The 19,934-nt window shown below is 41.1% G+C and overlaps 1 protein-coding gene across 1 annotated transcript in view; it reads right to left on the bottom strand.

Moving 5' to 3' along the window:
* ARHGAP42 (Rho GTPase activating protein 42) overlaps positions 1-3,204 on the bottom strand; it is a 307,373-nt gene extending 304,169 nt beyond the window's left edge. Inside the window, exon 1 of the mRNA XM_002799784.4 lies at positions 2,660-3,204. Coding sequence (XP_002799830.1) covers positions 2,660-2,813 — 154 coding nt within the window. The 5' untranslated portion in view covers positions 2,814-3,204. The remainder of the gene's footprint in view (positions 1-2,659) is intronic.
* Between the last annotated feature and the right edge of the window lie 16,730 nt (positions 3,205-19,934).

Below are 19,934 nucleotides of genomic sequence, written 5' to 3'. Positions count from 1 at the left end.
ACTAAAAAATACAAAAAACTAGCCGGGCAAGGTGGCGGGCGCCTGTAGTCCCAGTGACTTGGGAGGCTGAGGCAGGAGAATGGCCCAAACCCGGGAGGCGGAGCTTGCAGTGAGCTGAGATCCGGCCACTGCACTCCAGCCTGGGCGACAGCGTGAGACTCCCTCTCCAAAAAAAAAAAAAAAAAAAAAAAAGAATGCATTAATTATTAACAAAAATAACAGTGCAGTGCTTAAAAAAAAAAAAAAAAACTGAAATGGATAACGGATACATCTATTGAAATAGTCTGTATAAAGTTAGGGAAGGTGAAGTCCTCACCAGGCAGGAAAGAAAAACAGAAAGGACAGACTGGGGGAAGAAGAGCTCCCTCAGTGGAGTGGGCAGACTCATGGTACAGGGAGGCTCCCACAGTGGAATGGGCAGCCCCATGGTACTCTGCCAGGGGACATGTCTGGGCTAGTGGTCAGGGCAGGGGCAGCCAGTGACAGAACCAAGCAGGCCTCGAATCCTTTTGACATACTCCTCCTATTATCCAAGTAGCTGCAGCCCAGCCTCAGAGCATCCTCCCTAACGGACAAAAGGTGGCTTGGTAGGAAAAAAATCAGTGCAATAGTGTGACTTCAAGGGTTCCTTTGCTCCAAAATTCCTCCTATTTGGCAGCTGCTGTTAGGAATTATTTTACCAAGGAATAAAATATTTTCCTTTTCACAATGAAAGAAGTAATAATCAAATGTTAGTTACAGCAATACACTCTCACCACAAACTTAAGAATCCTAGAAAGACAGCAGGTTGTATATTTAAGTACATAAGCCAAATTAATGATGCAGGGCCTATATCTTCAAAGAGCCTACACTCCCAAGATTTCTTCACTTATGAATGGAAGAACAAACTATAATGATGGGAATCACCTGACTTTTTACAAAGCTAGATTCAACCATCATAATAAAGTATGTAATGTCACTTGTAATATAATGTACCTGTCAGAGCATTTATCACAGGTATGTAAGTATTTTCAACTTCTAAAACACTAAAGTTTATCTCAAGCAGAGCGGGGAGAAAAATGTAGAACATCTGGCACCTCCAACAAGAATTGGCTTGGCATTTGGCACTCTGAGATGCAGCTCTTTTTGAAGAGGCATCATGCTGTCTTAGATGCAAAGAGGTTAGTCCCGTGAGACTTTAACCAGGATTTGCAAGCCAGAGGAAGGACAGTCCACATTAGTGTTTACGCAGGGTGACAAGAATTGCAGACAAACTATATTTTTCACAAATCACAGTAAATGCCATTATCAGTAGTAGCCTCGAATTCAGAAATTAAGTGAATATGGGCATAAAATATATTATCTTTACCTTGGTTAAGTAACATAGGTGGTTAAGTAAATGTTTTAACATTTGGGATGGTTAAAATAAAAGATATTTTGGAGCACACTAATTTCAAGACATCTTGCTAAGCTCCCTCCTTACTGCTAATACGTGTTTCAAAATATAGATCCGATGCTAGCATGGTCTCAGTTTTAGGCACACACATCCCTACCATGTTATACAAAGATGATGCCCCCATATATGTCCTGAGGATTACTAGATCACCCAAAGGTCTCTCTACCTTTTTAAAGTATCTCATTCACCCAGCTTTAAGTGACCAGAGATTCCAGGGCTTCATTTCAGTAGTTAAAACGTCCAGAAACCTCTATTAAGATGCAAATACTTTTCACAGGCTCCTTTGAAGATGGAAAAAAAAAAGAAAAAGAAATAAATAATTTTTTTTTTTTTTAAGATGCAGATACCTCCTGGGAAAGGTAACAAGCCATATCATCATGTAGCTGTGCTCAATTCTCTGTAAGAGAAACTCCTGAGTTTCAGATACTCTTAGGTTCTTAGTAATTGAAAGCAAAGATCCAGAGGATACAAGAAGGAGGCAGGAAAATTTGGTCAGGAGGTGTATGGGAAAGGAGGTGGAAGAAGCCCTATATTATACACTATAACAGTCTTTATATTCTATAGCTCTTCAAAAGTTCTGATTGGCCTTTAATTCCTGAACTTTCATCCCAATGACACACCCAACACCCACACAATGCAAACCAAAACTAAGACGCACAGAAAACTTGCAGAGTTAAAATGCACTGGTGTCATGCTGTCTTTGATTATCTTACAAAATGGCAAAACTGCAAATGTCTGCTTTTTAAAAAGCCAACTCAATGACTGTGTCCAATGAAGAGCTACTGATGTACGGGAGAAATTAATAACTTTCTTTGAATATCACTAAACTAGCCTAATTTTATCCTTAAGACAAACTCTTGATTACCCCCTTAAGGGCTTTTTTAGTTCAAACTATTAATAGACACAACAATGTTTTTTAAAAAATTTAAAGTCCCCAACATCTTTCTAGGAGCATTACACAACAAGATGACTTTGAACGACTTTCCTCAGGCTATGTTCCAGTGCCCTGTAGAGAACTTTCCCTTCCCTGTAGATATGTAAGTAAATAAGTAAAGAACACCTAAGAACAAACTTTGTTGGCCACCAGCAGGGGAGCTCTTCAGCTTTTGTCCCCAAATCCATTCAAACAAAAGAAGCTCCGACTCTTCCAACCCACCCTTCGGACCCGCACCCCGCGGGGACGCTCTGGATCCGGGTGCCCACTCCCCCGCCAGTCCTACTTACTCCTCAACGCCCCAATGAGCAGAGAGCCGTCCTTAATGAGCTCCTTGATGAACTTGTTGGTTCGCTCCAGCTCAATCTCGTGACACTGCAAGCGCTCCCTGAAATCCGGGCTGTCCAAGTAGGAATCGCTGAACTCCAGAGTGGGCAGCCCCATGGCACAGGCGCTGCCAGCGGCGGCCGCGGGAACGTCCGGTCCGGCGGTCAGGGCGGGGGCAGCCGGCGGCCGCGGCGGGCGCTGGGGACGCGCGATCGCGGGGAAGGCGCCGGGACGTGAGGGGACTGATTGCACGAAGGAAACGGGCCCCGAGCCCCGAACCGCCTGCGCGGGGCTCAGTCTTCCTCTCCCGAGGCAAGGCGAGCGCAGGCGCGGGCGGCGGGCCGAGGCGCGGGTCCGCTCAGGTTGTTGTCAACGGGACGCATCGTCGTTCGGAGCGCTGGGGCGGCGAGCCTCCGGGCCGCGGCCGGAGCAGGAAAGTTTCTCTCACTGCGCGCAGAGACTTCCGGCAGTTCCACTCCCCAACTCTCTTGACAGTCGTCGGCGTTGTGAGCCAGAAGCAGCGCACAGCCGCAACTCCGGCCCTGCTGGGGAAACCCTCCCCCTCGGCGGACGCAGGCTCAGAGCGCTTGCAAATCGGACTCGGGCTCCCAGACCCTCCTCCCCGCCGCCGCGCTCCCACCCCGCGCCACCCCGCCCCTTCGCCCCTTTACCCTCCTGCCCCAACCGCCCTCCCGCACTTGGCTCCAGGGCTCCCTGCGCTACAGCCGCGCGCTTGGGCTCCGGCCTTGGCTGGGGTGTTAACCCTGTCCCCTCTTGGGCCCCTGGTTTCGGCTAGCCCTTGGTGACGCTTCGGGGTCCCCCGCTCCACAAAAGGATCTGACTCCCAATATACCTCCCCTAACAGTCGTCCCCTCCACCCACTCCCTAGAATTCTCTGGGAGAAAAACCAACGTTAAGTTTCCCTAAAGTTTGAGTGTTTCGAAGCGTAGATGGAACATACTACTGTCTAGAGTTCGTTTAGATTTTACTTCACACGTTCACACTGAATGCATTTGAATTCCACGTTGAGAAGTTGTCCCGTCGCTCTCCCACTCCTCAGTTTCCTTGATTCAGCCTGGTGGTGTTTCTTCCCCCCGCCCCCACTCCATAGCTGGGAAGGTGGGATGATTCTTCAAGTCATCCTCACTCTACTTACCTGCTCGTACTTCTAGAAGAATACCTATTTGCATCACAAGAGCAGTATCTCCTATTGGCACCTGGATGGACTTGTCCTAGGAGCGGGGAGATTTTCAAATTGTTGAAGTGGACTGGAGTTTGAAATAAATAGTTAACTCCTACCCACAGGCATTATCCTTCCTCCATTGGAGGTTCACCTAATAAATTTCTGTTCCCTTAAAACCTTGACAGCAAAAGAAACGACTGCTTTACATCTCCTCCTGACATCATCTATAGGATTTCTGAGAACTCAGATATTGTTCTTAAGGATCTGCTTTTAATTTCTACATTTTCATTGCTTTGTCCATATGAACCATCTGTTTAAAAACTATTCTACAGATCATGGGAAAAATTCCACTAAAGTGCTTTACATTTTTCCCAATTAAGTGTCAGAGCCAGTCAAGATTTTTGGTTTCAATTTTTTTAATGTACATGAACATTAAAAATAACAGGTAAACCTAAAACAGGATAAGATCATGTAAACAGTATGGGCCAGGCGCAGTGACTTATGCCTGTAATACCAACATTCTGGGAGGCTGAGGCAGGGGAATCACTTGAGGTCAGGAGTTGGACACCATCCTGGCCAACACGATGAAACCCAGTTTCTACTAAAAATACAAAAATTAACTGGGGCTGGTGGAGCGCACACCTGTAGTCCCAGCTACTCGGGAGGCTGAGGCGGGAGAGTCACTTGGAGGCAGGAGAGTGACTTGAATCTGGGAGGCGGAGATTGCTGTGAGCCCAGATTGCTCCCCTTCACTCCAGCCTGGGAGACAGAACGACTCCATCTCAAAACACCTTCCATCCATATGTACATCTTTGGCCCTCAACATATTGGCAAAATGGCCAGTCACCATTAGAGCCATTTCAACTCCAAGTGTTGAATTTTTGTCAACTAAATACTCTTCAATTTTTTTTTTTTTCTTTTGCAGGGTTGGGGAAGGGAGAGGCAGTAATTCTGTTTGTCAGTTAATGAAATGACATGACATAAACAGCAGTGGACTGTGTTTCACCTGAGGTGATTTTATATTTACTTATTACTCTTCCTGAAAGACAAAAAACCACCCATGCCAAACAGTTTCCTTTCAACTTTTGCCATGTTGCTGTTCCTAACAACTGAATCCAGTGCCAAACTGCTGAGATATGAAACGATAAAATATAACATTCTCTTCCTGTTTTTCATTAAATCATCGTACTGTGATTAAGTCTTTAAAAATGCATCAGTGGTGTTTCATAAGTTGCATTTAATATGTTGGATGTCAATATTTAGTTTTCTTTAAACGTCTTACATGCCAGGGCAGATGTGTTGTAGATTCTATGATATGGGTTATCATTTGCCCATTCATGTATGTAATTATATGTTTTATGTCTACTGTCTACATGACTAAGGTCTGGGTGGGGAAGTGATTTCCATAAAAAGATAGAAGCAGCATTATCCATGACCTCAAGCAGTTCTCAGAAAAAGGAAACGCAGAGAATAAGTACCCATATAACATAAGGCAGAAGATGCTATGTTCCACAGCCTCACACAGATGCTATGCTAATAATACACTGATGCTACTGTTTATCAATATGTTTCCACTCAGGCCCATCATTGCATTTACATGGAATTAGGATTTTTTCCCCTACCCTTCACTCATGAGTCCCTAAAGTTTATCATGTTATAATGGGCTTATTTCTTGTAGGTGTTTTCATAGTTACTCATGCCCTATTCCTGTGATTCATACTTTAATTATACCTGCTAGTCAGGCTTTCTCTTATGCCACATTAACACAACTACTTGAGAAAAACCAGAAATGCTTTTGCTTTGAGGTGGATTTACTGTCAGTTTTAAACTGTTGTTTCCATGCATTATTCTCTCCATCATAATTAACTGAACCAGATTCTTTCCAAGAGAATAGACTTTCTGTATAAAAGATCAGCAATACCTGAAAGCTTGTTTTCATAAACAAATGTAATGGATTGAAATATAGCCTGTCCAGAAATCTCCGCTTCATAACACATGACACTGTAAGCTGCATGGTAAGCTTCGCATATATTATTGGCTGACAAGCTCTTTGGCACAGAGAAATGTTTCTGTTTGTTTTCCTGATTCTGGAATAGGATGTGTGGGCTTTGTTTACTGGTTTTTGAGAGCAAATATATAGTACAGGATAGTAAACTAATATGGCATTTGTAAATCTGCCTAAAACTTTTTCTTGACGTAACTCATGTCTGACATTTAAGCCTGGCACTTCCTATGTACTCAGTAAGTGTTACTGTCAAGCTATTATTACTTTTCAATTAATTATGTAGATTTAGACCACCCAGACTCGGATAATCTGAGGTTAAGCTCAAGCCTGGTAAGCGATGACTAAACAGAAACCAAGTGTTTCTTCTTGGTTTCCCCTCCTCCCAGCTCCTGGTAACCATTCTACTTTCTGTCTCTATGAATTTGACAATGTAGGTATCTCATATAAATGAAATTATACAATATTTGCACTATGTGTCTGTCTTATTTCACTTAGATGATTCAGTCATCAAAAAGAGAAGCAAAGAAGAAATAAGAATTAGATATACATTTAAAACACATATGAGGGGCCATGCCAGGTGGCTCAGCCTGTAATCTCAGCACTTTGGGAGGCCCAGGTGGGCGTATCACCTGGAGTTCGAGACCAGCCTGGCCAACATGGTAAAACCCCATCTCTACTAAAAATAGAAAAATTAGCTGGGTGTGGTGGCGTGCACCTGTAATCCCAGCAGCTACTAGGGAGGCTGAGGCATGAGAATCGTTTGAAGCCAGGAGGCGGAGGTTGCAGTGACCCAAGGTTGTGCCACTGCACTCCAGCCTGGGCAACGGAACAAGACTCTGTCATCTCAAACAAATAAAAATTTTAAAAAACCCAAAACAAATAAACAAAAAGAAACAAGCATTTGAACCTACTTAATTTTTGACTTAACAATTTCTAAAATACTCTTCTGCCAGCCAAAAAAGGAAGTTCAGATTAAGCCCTTAGATAGCAAGATCTTTTTATTCTGCCTTATTAAAAGTATTATTGTTGTCACACACAATGCTCTTAACATCACTATTTCTCATAAAATTAGTTGGTGTATGACATTGTATTTCTGATGGGCAAAGGTACACATCATTAGTGACAGTAGCCTATGTGACTTAGTAACATTGTCTTTTCCAGTTAAAAAAAAATGCTCTCACAAATTGTAGAGCCCCTCTCAAATCCATACAGCTCTCCCTGCTTCCTCTCCATGGTTGTCATAAAACACAGACAAGTGCTAAATGTAGTCCGGGTTGAAAAAGAAACTTTGCTTTGTCCAGGGGTAGGAAATGGGAGTCTCACAGGAAGAGTACAGAACATAGCCCACATTGTATGAGTCTATGGATTTCAAGAGTTCATTACCCAATAGATGGACTCAAGAGCAATGATTGGAAGACCAAAAAGTCAAATGATTGAGAGATGAGAAAAGAGAATTTAGATGGGATAAGTACACATGAGATTGGGCAACAGATGGGCAGTAAGCAGATTAAATAAAGGAAGGAAATAGAGTGTGATTTTTGTGGATGAGGTAAGAATCCAACATGACTCTGAGATTTAAGCCTATACAACTCAGAAGTGTTATTTATTTTTTTTTTTTAGAAGAGATATACATAGGTTTAGGTTTCGTCTCCTATGCTGAGTTTGAGGTAAAGTTAGAATAATTAAGAGGCACTTTCTTAGAAAGAAAAGTGCAGCACAAACACTCAGGGCTGTTGGGTTAGCTTAACAGAAGAGAAACAGAAGCAGAAGTCGAGGTCAACTAGAGGGGAAGAATAGCTGCAGAGAGTGGAATTTGTTCTATGTGACAATATGACTTTTTTTTTTTAAGAGATGGTGTCTGGATATGTTGCCCAGGCTGGTCTTGAAGTCCTAAGCTCCAGCAATCCTCCTGCCTCAGCCTCCCGGAGTGCTAGGATTACAGGTGTGAGCCACTGCACAGTATAACTTCTAAAGTCCCAGCCAAATCTAGATTTTATTATGATGACAGATTTCAGATGAACAGGATGAAGGAAAAGAACAGAAATCTAAGCAAGAAACACTCAACAACTAACTACATTTATGAGGGGTGGGGAGAAAGAAAAAGGAGAGGGGGAGATGGGGAGAGAGGTAATGACTTAATTTAGGAATAGACTTTTTTTTTAGCACAGATTTTGATTTCAATTTAGTATTGCCCTCTTGTGGCAAACCATGATGTTTGCTAACTCTGACAGAAAACCTCATAAAGAGCACAGGAAAAGGAGACAAAATGAAAAGGAGCACCCTCCACCAGTACTGGGCATGACAGTTTTTGCATGTATTGCCCCATTTAAGCTTATCCACAAGCATGTGAAATAGGTATTAAGTTTGATTAGCCCCACTTTAAATTTTTTATTTATTTTGAGATGGAGTTTCGCTCTTGTTCCCTAGGCTGGAGTGCAATGGCGCCATCTCGGCTCACTGCAACCTCCGCCTCCCAGGTTCCAGTGATTCTTCTGCCTCAGCCTCCCCAATAGCTGGGATTACAGGCACGTGCCACCACGCCCGGCTAATTTTTGTATTTTTAGTAGAGACGGGGTTTTGCAATGTTGGCCAGGCTGGTCTCGAACTCCTGATCTCAGGTGATCTGCCTGCCTCGACCTCCCAAAGTGCTGGGATTACAGGCGTGAGCCACCGCACCCAGCCTGATTAGCCCCATTTTTAACAGGTGGGAAAGTTATAACTGAAAGTGATTAACTTGCCTAAATTTATGTATAATAGTTAGAAGGTACTTGAGTCGGGATTTCCATCCAGGTCTTCCTTGGTAAAAAGGCCATGCTAAACACACACACACACACACACACGCTCAACAAATATTCATAAGTATCTGTTATATTTCTGTGCTGCTGTAGATGCTGGAAATACAAGAAGAGTAATTTTGAGTAAATTTACCTCAATCCTGACCTAATCAAATTTTCAATCTAATAAATTATAGCAGCAATATTAATCAAATGGTCACCCAAAGGCCATTTATGAACTGTGGGACTTGGGATAATTTACGTTTAGGTTTTACACCTTTCCTGAGTATAAAACTAAGGATGATAGTGATAACGATAATGACTATCATTTATTAAATCCTTACCATGTGCCAGACACTGTCCTATGCTAATAATGAAATAACATCCATTGTTTCACTTGGGTTATTTTTAGCTCTAGACGTGAGACATTTCTATACCTCTATGACTCAAAATTAGAACAAGAAATCTCCTCCAACCGATAATGACAATCAGTTATAGCTAGAGTGTTGTTGACACTCCACCCCTGTGTGCTTGGAGGCTTGTAGCTGCATTAGAAGAGGAAGTGCTGTTCCTCTCTTACCTCTCACTGAAACCCTGATGGGTGTGGCCTCCTCTGGATTTCAAAGCAGCCACTGACCACACAGAAAGGAAGCAAATGTTTACTGAGCAACCACACTGTCCGGGGTCCCACGAGGCCTACAAATCCTCACACTAACCCTGGAGGTAGGAATTTTATAATGAGGATGAGATTGTTGAAGACCCAAAATGCAAAAACAAAAACCAAGAACCACAAGCCAACAAAAATACCCAGATAACTTGCCCCAGGATAAACAGTGAAGTATCTGACTCCAAGACCATACCACAATGAATACGTTGGGACACATGATATGCAATATGTATGTATTGCATGCATACATACATACATACATATATATATATATATAGTTGTTGTTGTTGTTGTTGCCATGGCTGGAGTGCAATGGCGCAATCTCTGCTCACTACAGCCTCCGCCTCCCAGGTTCAAGCGATTCTCCTACCTCAGCCTCCTGAGTAGCTGAGATTACAGGCGCCTACCAATACACCTGGCTAATTTTCTGTATTTTTAGTAGAGATGGGGTTTCACTATGTTGGCCAGGCTGGTCTCCAACTCCTGACCTCGTGATCCACTCACCTCGGCCTCCCAAAGTGCTGGGATTACAGGCGTGAGCCACTGTACCCGGCCTATTTTTATATAGCTTTTTCCACATTTACATTTTTTTGCGTCTAGACTCTAAGCTTTTAGATTAAATCTTATTTCTTTGTATCTCGTGCACTTTGCACGCTATCAGCCCATAGATGATACCTAACAAATGTTGTTTTGAATACTTGAGTGCCTTACAATCTTCTAACAATCATTCTTCAGCTTCTGTGGTAGAGGTGTCTGCACAGATTTGTAGAGAAAGCCTTCTCCCATTTGGCACGGAGGTCTCCACGTGTTGCTTGAGCTCTACTGAGCATGAAAGGAGCGGAGCTCATTATCCGTGCTTCCAGGCGATGAGTACATCTGCGCTAGAACTGCTGCCATCCAGCACACTGTAACAGGCCCTGGCAAAGGCAGTGAAAGACGTGATGAGGAAAATAACTAGCTCAGAAGGAGCTTAAGGAAACTAACTAAAACAAATGGCTCCACACCCAGCAAGGAGAAGTCATAACTCGATCACAGTGAAGCACCGTAATGAATGTGATAAGAAGGATCGTTGAAAAAGAACAGACCCACAGTCTCTACTGTTTGAACATTTCAGATGGAAAAAAAGAAAAAAGAAAAAAGAACAAATCTGAAAGAATCTGTAACCCATAGCACAGCGGCAACTTCCTTTACAAGGAATAAAGATACATAGTATCATCCTTTAAAAGGTATATTATCTTACATTCTGTCAGTGTGAATTTTATTTGCTAATGGAATTAGAAAATTGCACAAAATTTGTCAGGTTTTACAAAACTAGGTATAAGAACAATTTAAAAAAAAAAAGAACAATTTTTTTTTTCAGAAGAGTAAAGTTCTTATTTTTACACTTGTTAGTCATTTTTTTCCCCAGCTGCCAGTTTGTTGAAATTTTATTGTGAGACAAAAGTGGATTACTGAGATTACACTTTAGTTTACTAGATAAATAAAAGTAGAAGTAGTCCCAGTTCCATTTAATGTTGCAGTGTATTTCACCCTTATGATTTTTTTGTGATCTTTCAAAGATTGCTTCAAAGATTTGTGGAGTCTCTGAACTCTATTACATTATGTGGTCAAGTAGAACAACATTTTACCATATGGTGAAAATCTTGTTGGTACTGAAAATGAATATTTAATGAATCATTATAAATCTTCTAAACCTGCTTTTCCCTCGATTTTGTATCATGAAAATTTTCAAACAGACAGAAAAGCTGGAAAAAATAAGGCAATGGATAGCTACATGCTTTCTACTTGGATTCAACAAATGTCAACATTTTGTCACTCCTCATTTTATTTATATATATATATATACACACATGCATATGTATATATAAAAGTTTTTTTGTTTTGTTTTGGTTTGTTGTTGTTGTTGTTTCTAAGACAAAGCCTCACTCTGTTGCCCAGGCTGAAGTGGTGCAGTGGCGCAATCTCAGCTCACTGCAATGCTCCGCCTTCTGGGTTGCCTCCCAAGTAGCTGGAACTATAGGCGCGGGCCACCATGCTCGGCTAATTTTTGGTATTTGTAATAGAGACAGGATTTTGCCACGTTGCCCAGGCTCGTCTCGAACTTCTGAGCTCAGGCAATCCTCCCGCCTTGGCCTCCCGAAGTGCTGGGATTACAGGCATATAAGCCACCACGCCTGGCCTCCATGAAACATTTAAAGTAAATTTTAGTCGGGCTCGGTAATCCCAGCATGTCAGGAGGCCGAGCGGGCGGATCACAAAGTCAGGAGTTTGAGACCTGCCTGGCCAACATGGTGAAACCCGGTCTCTACCACCAAAAATACAAAAATTAGCTGGGTGTGGTGACGGGTGCCTGTAATCCCAGCTCCTCGGGAGGCTGAGGCAAGAGAATCACTTGAAACCGGAAGGTGGAGGTTGCAGTGAGCTGAGATGGTACCACTGCACTCCAGCCTGGGTGGAAGAGCGAAATTCTGTCTCAAAAATAAACAAATAAATATAGTAAATTTTAGATATTTTTGACACATAATCTCTAAATATTTTAACATGTATCACCAAAGAATAAGGAAATTCTCCAACATAACTAAAACTTAAAGAAAATTAATATATGATAAAAATATCATCAAATAGCAAATTGTTACAAAAATGACTTTTATAGCTAAAAAAAAACAAACAAAAACAAGATCTAACCAAGATCTTTACTGAGTCTAATCAATAGCCTATATAACTCCAAATTTCTATTTTGGAGGGCAAGAAAAAAAAAAAAAAGGCCATTAATCATCATTCCATTCACTAATTAAGATTTTTGGAATAATTGAGCCTAGATTAGTATGAGGCTTCCTTTACTACTGTCCTGAATAAACATTTGCTAATCAAACTAATGGAAGAAGAACTGTTTTAAGTAGAAGTATTCCCAAATCCTTAAGCACTTGAATTTGTCATTGGTAGCTTCTAGGAAAAGACTGCTCTAGAGAAAGAGAATGCTGTGCAAAATGGACGTCTGGCATATAGTGTGTGGTCAGTAAATATTTTTTGACAAAATTAATGAATAAAATACTGAGGACCTAAAGATAAACAACATCAGCATCATCTGGAAAGTGGTTAAAATTGCAAAATCTTGGGCTCCACCTTCTACCTAGAGAATTAAAAATTCACAGGAGGGGCCTAGCATCTGTGTTTTAATAAATCTTCTAGGTAATCCTCATGCTGGATAAAGTTTGAGAACAGCTGACCTAGAACATTTCTTAGTAGACACCAAGATTGAAGAGCAGTCTTAGAAAAGGAAATTGAGAATACAGCTTTGAGATTAGGCAAGAGGAAAAATGATAGGTAGAATGGCCGACAGAAGCTTAGCTAGATGCCAATGTCAGGGGGAGCCAGCCTGCAGGCAGAGCCTCTGCTAGGGAAATGACAATAGGAACACCACCCTTCAATTACATCATTACATATCTAATGTTCTTACTCTCACTGTTTAGGTGCACTTGATAGCCTTTATCTTCAGAAAAGACTATCAGAATGTCTTACTTGGACAGGCGCGGTGGCTCACGCCTGTAATCCCAGCACTTTGGGAGGCCGAGGTGGGTGGATCACAAGGTCAGGAGTTCGAGACCAGACTGGCCAACATGGTGAAACCCCATCTCTACTAAAAAAAAAATACAAAAATTAGCCAGGCATGGGTGGCGGGTGCCTGTAATCCCAGCTACTTGGGAGGCTGAGGCAGAAGAATTGCTTGAACTCGGGAGGTGGAGGTTGCAGTGAGCTAATATTGCACCACTGCACTCCAGCCTGGGCGACAGAGAAATACTCTGTCTTAAAAAAAAAAAAAAAAAAAAAAAAAAAAAAAAAAAGGTCTTATTTAAATTTAATAACTGACACTACTGAGCAATAATTTTTCTTTTTAGTTTTATCCTAGGCCTCTGGGTTCAACTCACACAGAGAAGACGGGACTGGGACTGGGACTGGGCAGGAGTGACAGGTATAGGTGGGTTGTCACCTGACACAGTCTCTTCCCTTGGAAAGGAACTTTTGTTACCACAATGACTCCCTGGTGTTAGCTTCCAAAGTCAGTTTCACAATGAAATAGGTATGCTGGGATCTTGTCTAATAGGTTTCCTCAGTCAGAAGGCTTAAGGATGACTCAGGACCGGAAATGATTTGACTTTTCCTTTCATGCTGGAGATAGAGACAGTTGAAGAGGGAAGGAAACAATAATAAAAATATTGAATGAGGTTGTTTGACAGGGAGGAGCAGAAAGAGTAGGGATTTCCAGGTTATCCTTCCATCTCTAGTGAACTCCATGTGACAGATGACTCAACGGGAAACATGAAAAACTGTCTTTTTCCAGTTTTGTAAACCATTCACATGCCTAATGATCTATTAGTGAGATTTTCTTTCTGATAATGATTGATTTCTGCCATTCCAGACAATAAGAAATAACTATGGAGTTATGTGTAAAAAGGAGACTGCTACTGTCTAGCCTTCTCTAGACAGAAAAAAAAGGGTTACCTAACCATAAAATATTTTCTTCTCAAATAAGAAAAAAAAAAACCCACAGTTCTCTTCTAAGCTTTTTCAGGGCATCTTCAAAAATTAGAAAAATAATTGCTAGCTAAATTATTTCTACAACAATGTGATTAGGTCGGGTGCAGTGACTCACACTTGTAATCCCAGCACTTTGGGAGGCCGAGGCGGGTGGATCACGAGGTCAGGAGTTCAAGACCAGCCTGGCCAACATGGTTAAACCCCGTCTCTACTAAAACTACAAAAATTACCCAGGCGCAGTGGCAGGCGCCTGTAGTCCCAGCTACTGGGAGGCAGGAGACTCGCTTGAACCTGGGCAGTGGATGTTGCAGTGAGCCGAGATTACGCCACTGCACTCCAACCTGGGCAATAGAGTGAGACTCTGTCTCAAAATAAATAAATAAATAAATAAATAAATAAAACAATGTGATTACTCCTGTTAACATAGTAGGATTCTTAACTATGACAATATATAAATATAAAATTTTGGTCAAAAGTAGACATTTCATAAACACCAGGAACCCCATTTAACTGTGTAGATTATTTATCAAGGTAAGGTGATTAATTCCACATTTTCTCCATGGGTTATTCTCTGATGATTTTTTTTTTTTTTTTTTTGAGACGAAATCTCTCTTGTACCCCAGGAGTGCAATGGTGCGATCTCAGCTCACTGCAACCTCTGCCTCCCAGGTTCAAGCGATTCTCCTGCCTCAGCCTCCCAAGTAGCTGGGATTACAGGCGCCTGCCACCATGCCCGGCTAATTTTTGTATTTTTAGTAGAGACAGGGTTTCACCATGTTGGCCAGGCTGGTCTCGAACTCCTCACCTCAGGTGATCCGCTCACCTCAGCCTCCCAAAGTGCTGGGATTACAGGCATGAGCCATTGCACCCAGCCTCTCTGATGACTCTTATTGCAATCTCTTTCACTGTTCCAAAATCTGTATCTCCGGGCAGACCCTTGCAGCAGCTGCCCACTGGACATCTCCACAATGGATATGTCAAAGGTACCACAAGCTCAGCATGTACACTTTGGTACACTTATCCTTTTTCCTAAACCTGCCCTTCAAATTGCATTTTCTACCTAAGTTGGATATCTAGGAAACTTGACATGCAATCAGTCACCAAACTACCTTTTTGCTGTCTCCTCTCTAACCTCAGCTTCAGCACTAGGTCAGTCCTCACTGCCCAGGCAATTAAAATAAGTCCTTAGCTTGTCTCCCTGGCTCCAGTCAGCAGTTCTCTAATCCATGATTACAGCCAGAATAATCTTTCTAAAAAAAGCAAATCTCATTATTCTCTCTAGGGCTTAAAATCCTTCAGTGGCTCCTCATTGATTAGGGGATAGAGTCCATACTCTTTCGTGTGCCAAACCAGTCTCTGTTATGTCTCCAACATTATTGATTGCCTTATCTTCTACGTCTGAAATTATGCTTCAGTCCAGTTGAATTTCTTTAAATTCCCCTAATGAGTTAGCGAGAGGGATCATCAGAAGTTCCAGAGGCATCTATGAGAAATTTTATGTTTTAATTTTGATTGAAAAATTTAAAAATAATATAAGCCTACTTTGAATCATCTACATCAGTGCTTTTCAAACTTCCGTGTGCATAGGAATCACCTGGATATTTTGTTAAGGCACTGAGTACGAACCAGTAAGTCCTGTATGGCCCAATATATTTCTAACAAGCTCCAGGTGATGCCAGTGCTGCTACTCCCTGGAGCACTTTTTGAGTATTAAGGGTCTAGGATGATGACTACTTCCTATTTTATTTTTGAGGTGGGGTATTCCTCTGTTGCCCAGGCTGGAATGCAGTGGTGTGATCTTGGCTCACTGCAACCTCTGCCTCCCAGGCTCAAGAAATCCTACCACCTCAGCCTCCTAAGTAGCTAGGACTATAGGCACATGCCACCATGCCCAGCTAATTTATAGATCGATAGATAGATAGATAATATATATTTTAATATTTTATGTGTGTGTGTGTGTGTGTGTGTATAATTTTTTTTTTTTTTTTTTTGTAGAGACAGGATTTCGCCCTTTGCCCAGGCTGGTCTGGAACTCCTGAGCTCAAGCGATCCACCTGCCTCAGCCTCTCGAAGTGTCGGGATTACAGGCACAAGCCACGGCCCCCTGCAGCAATGACCACTTTCTCACTAATACCACAAACTTGCCTTACCGTCATGGACTAATGAAGATGGAGAAGACAGTATTTCAATATTTCAAATGATAGACTGTTTTACAAATGAAGACCAAGTGATGTCACGGCTTGCTGCACAAAGATTTGGCAATGGTTCTAGTTTTAAAAAAAGATGAAATAATTGAATCATCACTTAGGACAACGTAGTACAGGCGTGTCAATTTCAAAAGATTCATAGCAACCAAGACAATATTGTTTTAGCAAAAATTATCAGTCATACCATTAAACTGATATTATTTAAATGATACTAGTTTTATGTTTTTCTTTATGATTAATTTGTTCATCTGTTTGGTTTTATAATTATGTAACAGCTATAAGCATTAGGGTTTATACTTAGTGTTGTGTTTCTTTGCATATAATCTAAATTGACTCCAGGATACATGAGAAATATATTCCTTTATAAGAGATCTAAATACTACACAAATCTGAGAAATACTGGACTAAGCCTACTCATGTATCTTTGCCTTTGCTCCTGTTGTGACTGCTGGAGTACCCGTCCCTAATCCCTTGTCAACCTCACCATTCTGCCATGTCTCAACAGTACTTGGCAAACATGTACTGTTCCCTATGATGATGGCTCCTTTTCTGAGACCCATAGTCAACTTCATACGACAACTGTGTCCTGTCCTAATTTCTTTCATAATGTCTGTAATGCTTTGCTGCACACTTAAATGCACATGTTTGCTTACTTTATTCACTACCTCTTCTGTCCAAGGACAAAGGCCTTGTCCTGCTTATTTGTAATTATTTGACACACCACAGCTGCTCAATAAATATTTTCTGGAAAGCTAAATGAAGGCAAAACATGGTTTGCTCCTTTACAGCACAGACAAAAAAGAGTGTGCTGACCTAGCATGTGTTCACATTTATGAGTGAAAAAAATTAAAACTATAAAATAATTGTAACGTTCTTCTATATGTAATCTGATTCTAATAAGGTAATTCAAAATCCTATTTTCTCCTAGAGAATCTGCTGAAAAGTTCATATTTTCCCTAATTTTCTGGAGGTCTGATTGTTTAGGTTAAGCGTAGAGCGTTTTCAAATAATGCAACAAGAACATTATGATTATATTTTGGTTGATACATCATGAGAACTAAAAATAGAGTGGAAAGACTGAAAACCTTTACTTGAATCTTCAGCCAAAGTATGGTTAAACATTATGGATGAGCAGGAATTGTGGCTTTTAACTTTCAATTACACAGGATAAATTCCACAGCCTGTAGATTGTCCTGGTTCAACTTCCCAGCATTTTGGCTTTGCCATTCAATTATGGTTACACCTTCACTGGTGCTGGAAGAGAGAGTGAAACTTAGTTTACCTTGAAGGACAAGACAAACCTGAAATAGAATATTTGGCTTTATTTGTGGAGACTGATTTTTTGGCCTCAGAAAGTAGTCTACTTTCTAATGAGGAAGACTCTCTCTTAATTAACCAGGACGATGGACAGTGTGAGGTTGGGATTGGGATAAAGAACTGGAAACCAGAAATGGGTTCCATCTAATTCTGACCTTGATGTGTAAATATGACTGTAGTGCTGTGCAAATACTGTTTGAGAGAATGGCTTTGATGGAACAAAGCGAAGTTGGCAAAGTACAGACCTAGATTTTTATTTTATGTTAATAGTTGCTTCCACTTCACTATGAGAACAAGATCCCCTTAGCCCTAGAAGCCATAGAAACTTGCACAGTTTAGCGGTTTTTGAAGATTAATTAATTCATTTATGGCTTCAACCAAGCGTTTCCCTGCTTAAATTAGAATAAATAATTTAGGAAGGGGATATTTTTCAATATCTTACACAGATTACTTCCATCAGGAAGCTTCCCAGCCATGCTCAGTGACAGTTACCCACTATTTCCTTTGAGCTAGGTTTATTTCTCCTACAGGATTCATGGAGTACGTAATACACATTCTATTTGTTGACCTGATGTAAACAGGGTGGGAACAGATAAACATAGACATGTGGAATCTTGAACCTGTGATACAGTGGATAGAACACCTGATCAGGAGTCAAAATGCGTGGTTTCAAACCCTCTTTATCCATATGACCAAGTAGAGAAATTTCTCTCTTGTACATTTTGTAGACTGGGCTTTTACATTTTACTTTTCTACTTGAGATTGAGTATTAATCAGTTCATATGCCCGCTCTTTTGCTCAGTCTCGGTCGCACAATGTGTGCTCAAATAGTCATTATATTGAGCTAAATTAAATGTGGCATTCTTGGTTTTCACTAACATGGCCTTCTGTGTTTCACAAACAGGATCTTGGTGCAAAATTGCAGGCTTTTTTTTCCCATTTGCTACAGAGGAAAACACACAGACTAAAAACATATTTGCCCTATTTATTTTCTGATGCGTCAGAAAATTGTCTGCCCACATGTCACAGAGTTCAATTAACATTATTGTGTATTTTACTGTCTAACATTGTGCTTATAAAGGAATTGAGCTAGTCCTCCAGATTTTATTTCTCCTTGATGTCTTTGCTCTACCTGTACACTGTGTTAATTTCTAAATGGGCTCTTATCCTGGGAATCCCATTTTTGAGACAGATAACTAAACCACAATCTGCTTTCTGAATGTCTTAAATGCCTACGCACTAACCGCAGCTGTTTGTTTATTCCCTGTTTCAACAGGGACAAATATAGTCACTAATTTTTGCCTTTTAAGGTAACAATCCAATTTAGTACTGAAGGTGGGGGGAGGTAGAAGACAGAGGAGAAATCATCATAGTCATAGAAGACACAAAAATACAAAATATCACAAGTCTCTGTTCTTTGAACATTCACATAGAAGACATAAACAGAGTGTGTACAATGTAATTTAACAGAATAGGTTCAATTCTGTGGTATTTTGACAGTATCTCTAAATGATTTGTGCTTTTAGGCAATTTTTGAAACTTCATCATGTAGTATGGCCCATAAGAACTCAGTTTGTACTGTCTTATACATATCTTGTTCTGTAGAAATTCAGGTTATGCTGGGCGTAGTGTCTCACTCTTGTAATCCTAGCACTTTGGGAGGCTGAGGTGGGCAGATCACCTGAGGTCAGGAGTTCAAGACCAGCCTGACCAACATGGTGAAACCCCATCTCTACTAAAAATATAAAAATTATTTTTATATTTTTATATGTACTGCCAGGTGTGGTGGTACATGCCTGTAATCCCAGCTACTCGAGAGGTTGAGGCAGGAGAATCGTCTGAACCCAGGAGACAGAGGTTGCAATAAGTCGAGGTCACGTCACTGTACTCCAGCCTGGGCGACAGGTGAGATTCCATCTCAAAAAAAAAAAAAAAAAAAAAAAAGAGAGAGAGAGAGAGAAATTCAGGGTATACTTCAGGAGTAAAGTGTCCCGTAAATTTTGGATATGGATTGTATGGGACATAATTGGAGGTCATGTCATTAGTACACCACAGTCATATTTATCAAGTGATCCCACATCATACAGTCCTGACTCTATTTCTCTGATACTAATTTTTATTCATAATAAATGTAGGGGTGTGGCATGGCATTCCCTGGGAGTGATAGTTGCACCTCATCTTTGCACATGTCTTTATACTTCACATACTTTGTCTCATTTAACCCTCTCTATTACTCAGAGCCCTTTAAGTTGCAAGTGGCACAAACCAACTTGAACTAGTGTAAGCATTGAAGGGGAGGGAATCCTTCGGGGGGTGGGGCGGTGGTAAAGGCTTAATTTAAAATTTCAGGAGCATCTCGAACTCTGTCCCAAACTCTCACGTCAGATTTTCTCTCCACCTGGCTTTGGCTTCACATATTTCTCAGTGTTTGCTGTCCTAGAGGAGAGATTCTGTGCGTTCATATAGCAAAACTCAAAGAGAGACTTCAATTGGCCCTTTTGGGTCATGTGCCCATATCTGGGAGCAATTATAGTACAAAGAGAGGGTTG

Source organism: Macaca mulatta, chromosome 14, assembly GCF_049350105.2.
Source record: "Macaca mulatta isolate MMU2019108-1 chromosome 14, T2T-MMU8v2.0, whole genome shotgun sequence".
Taxonomy (NCBI): Eukaryota; Metazoa; Chordata; class Mammalia; order Primates; family Cercopithecidae; genus Macaca; species Macaca mulatta.
Note: the sequence above shows the minus strand (reverse complement) of the source record. Positions and strands in the feature narration are given on the sequence as shown.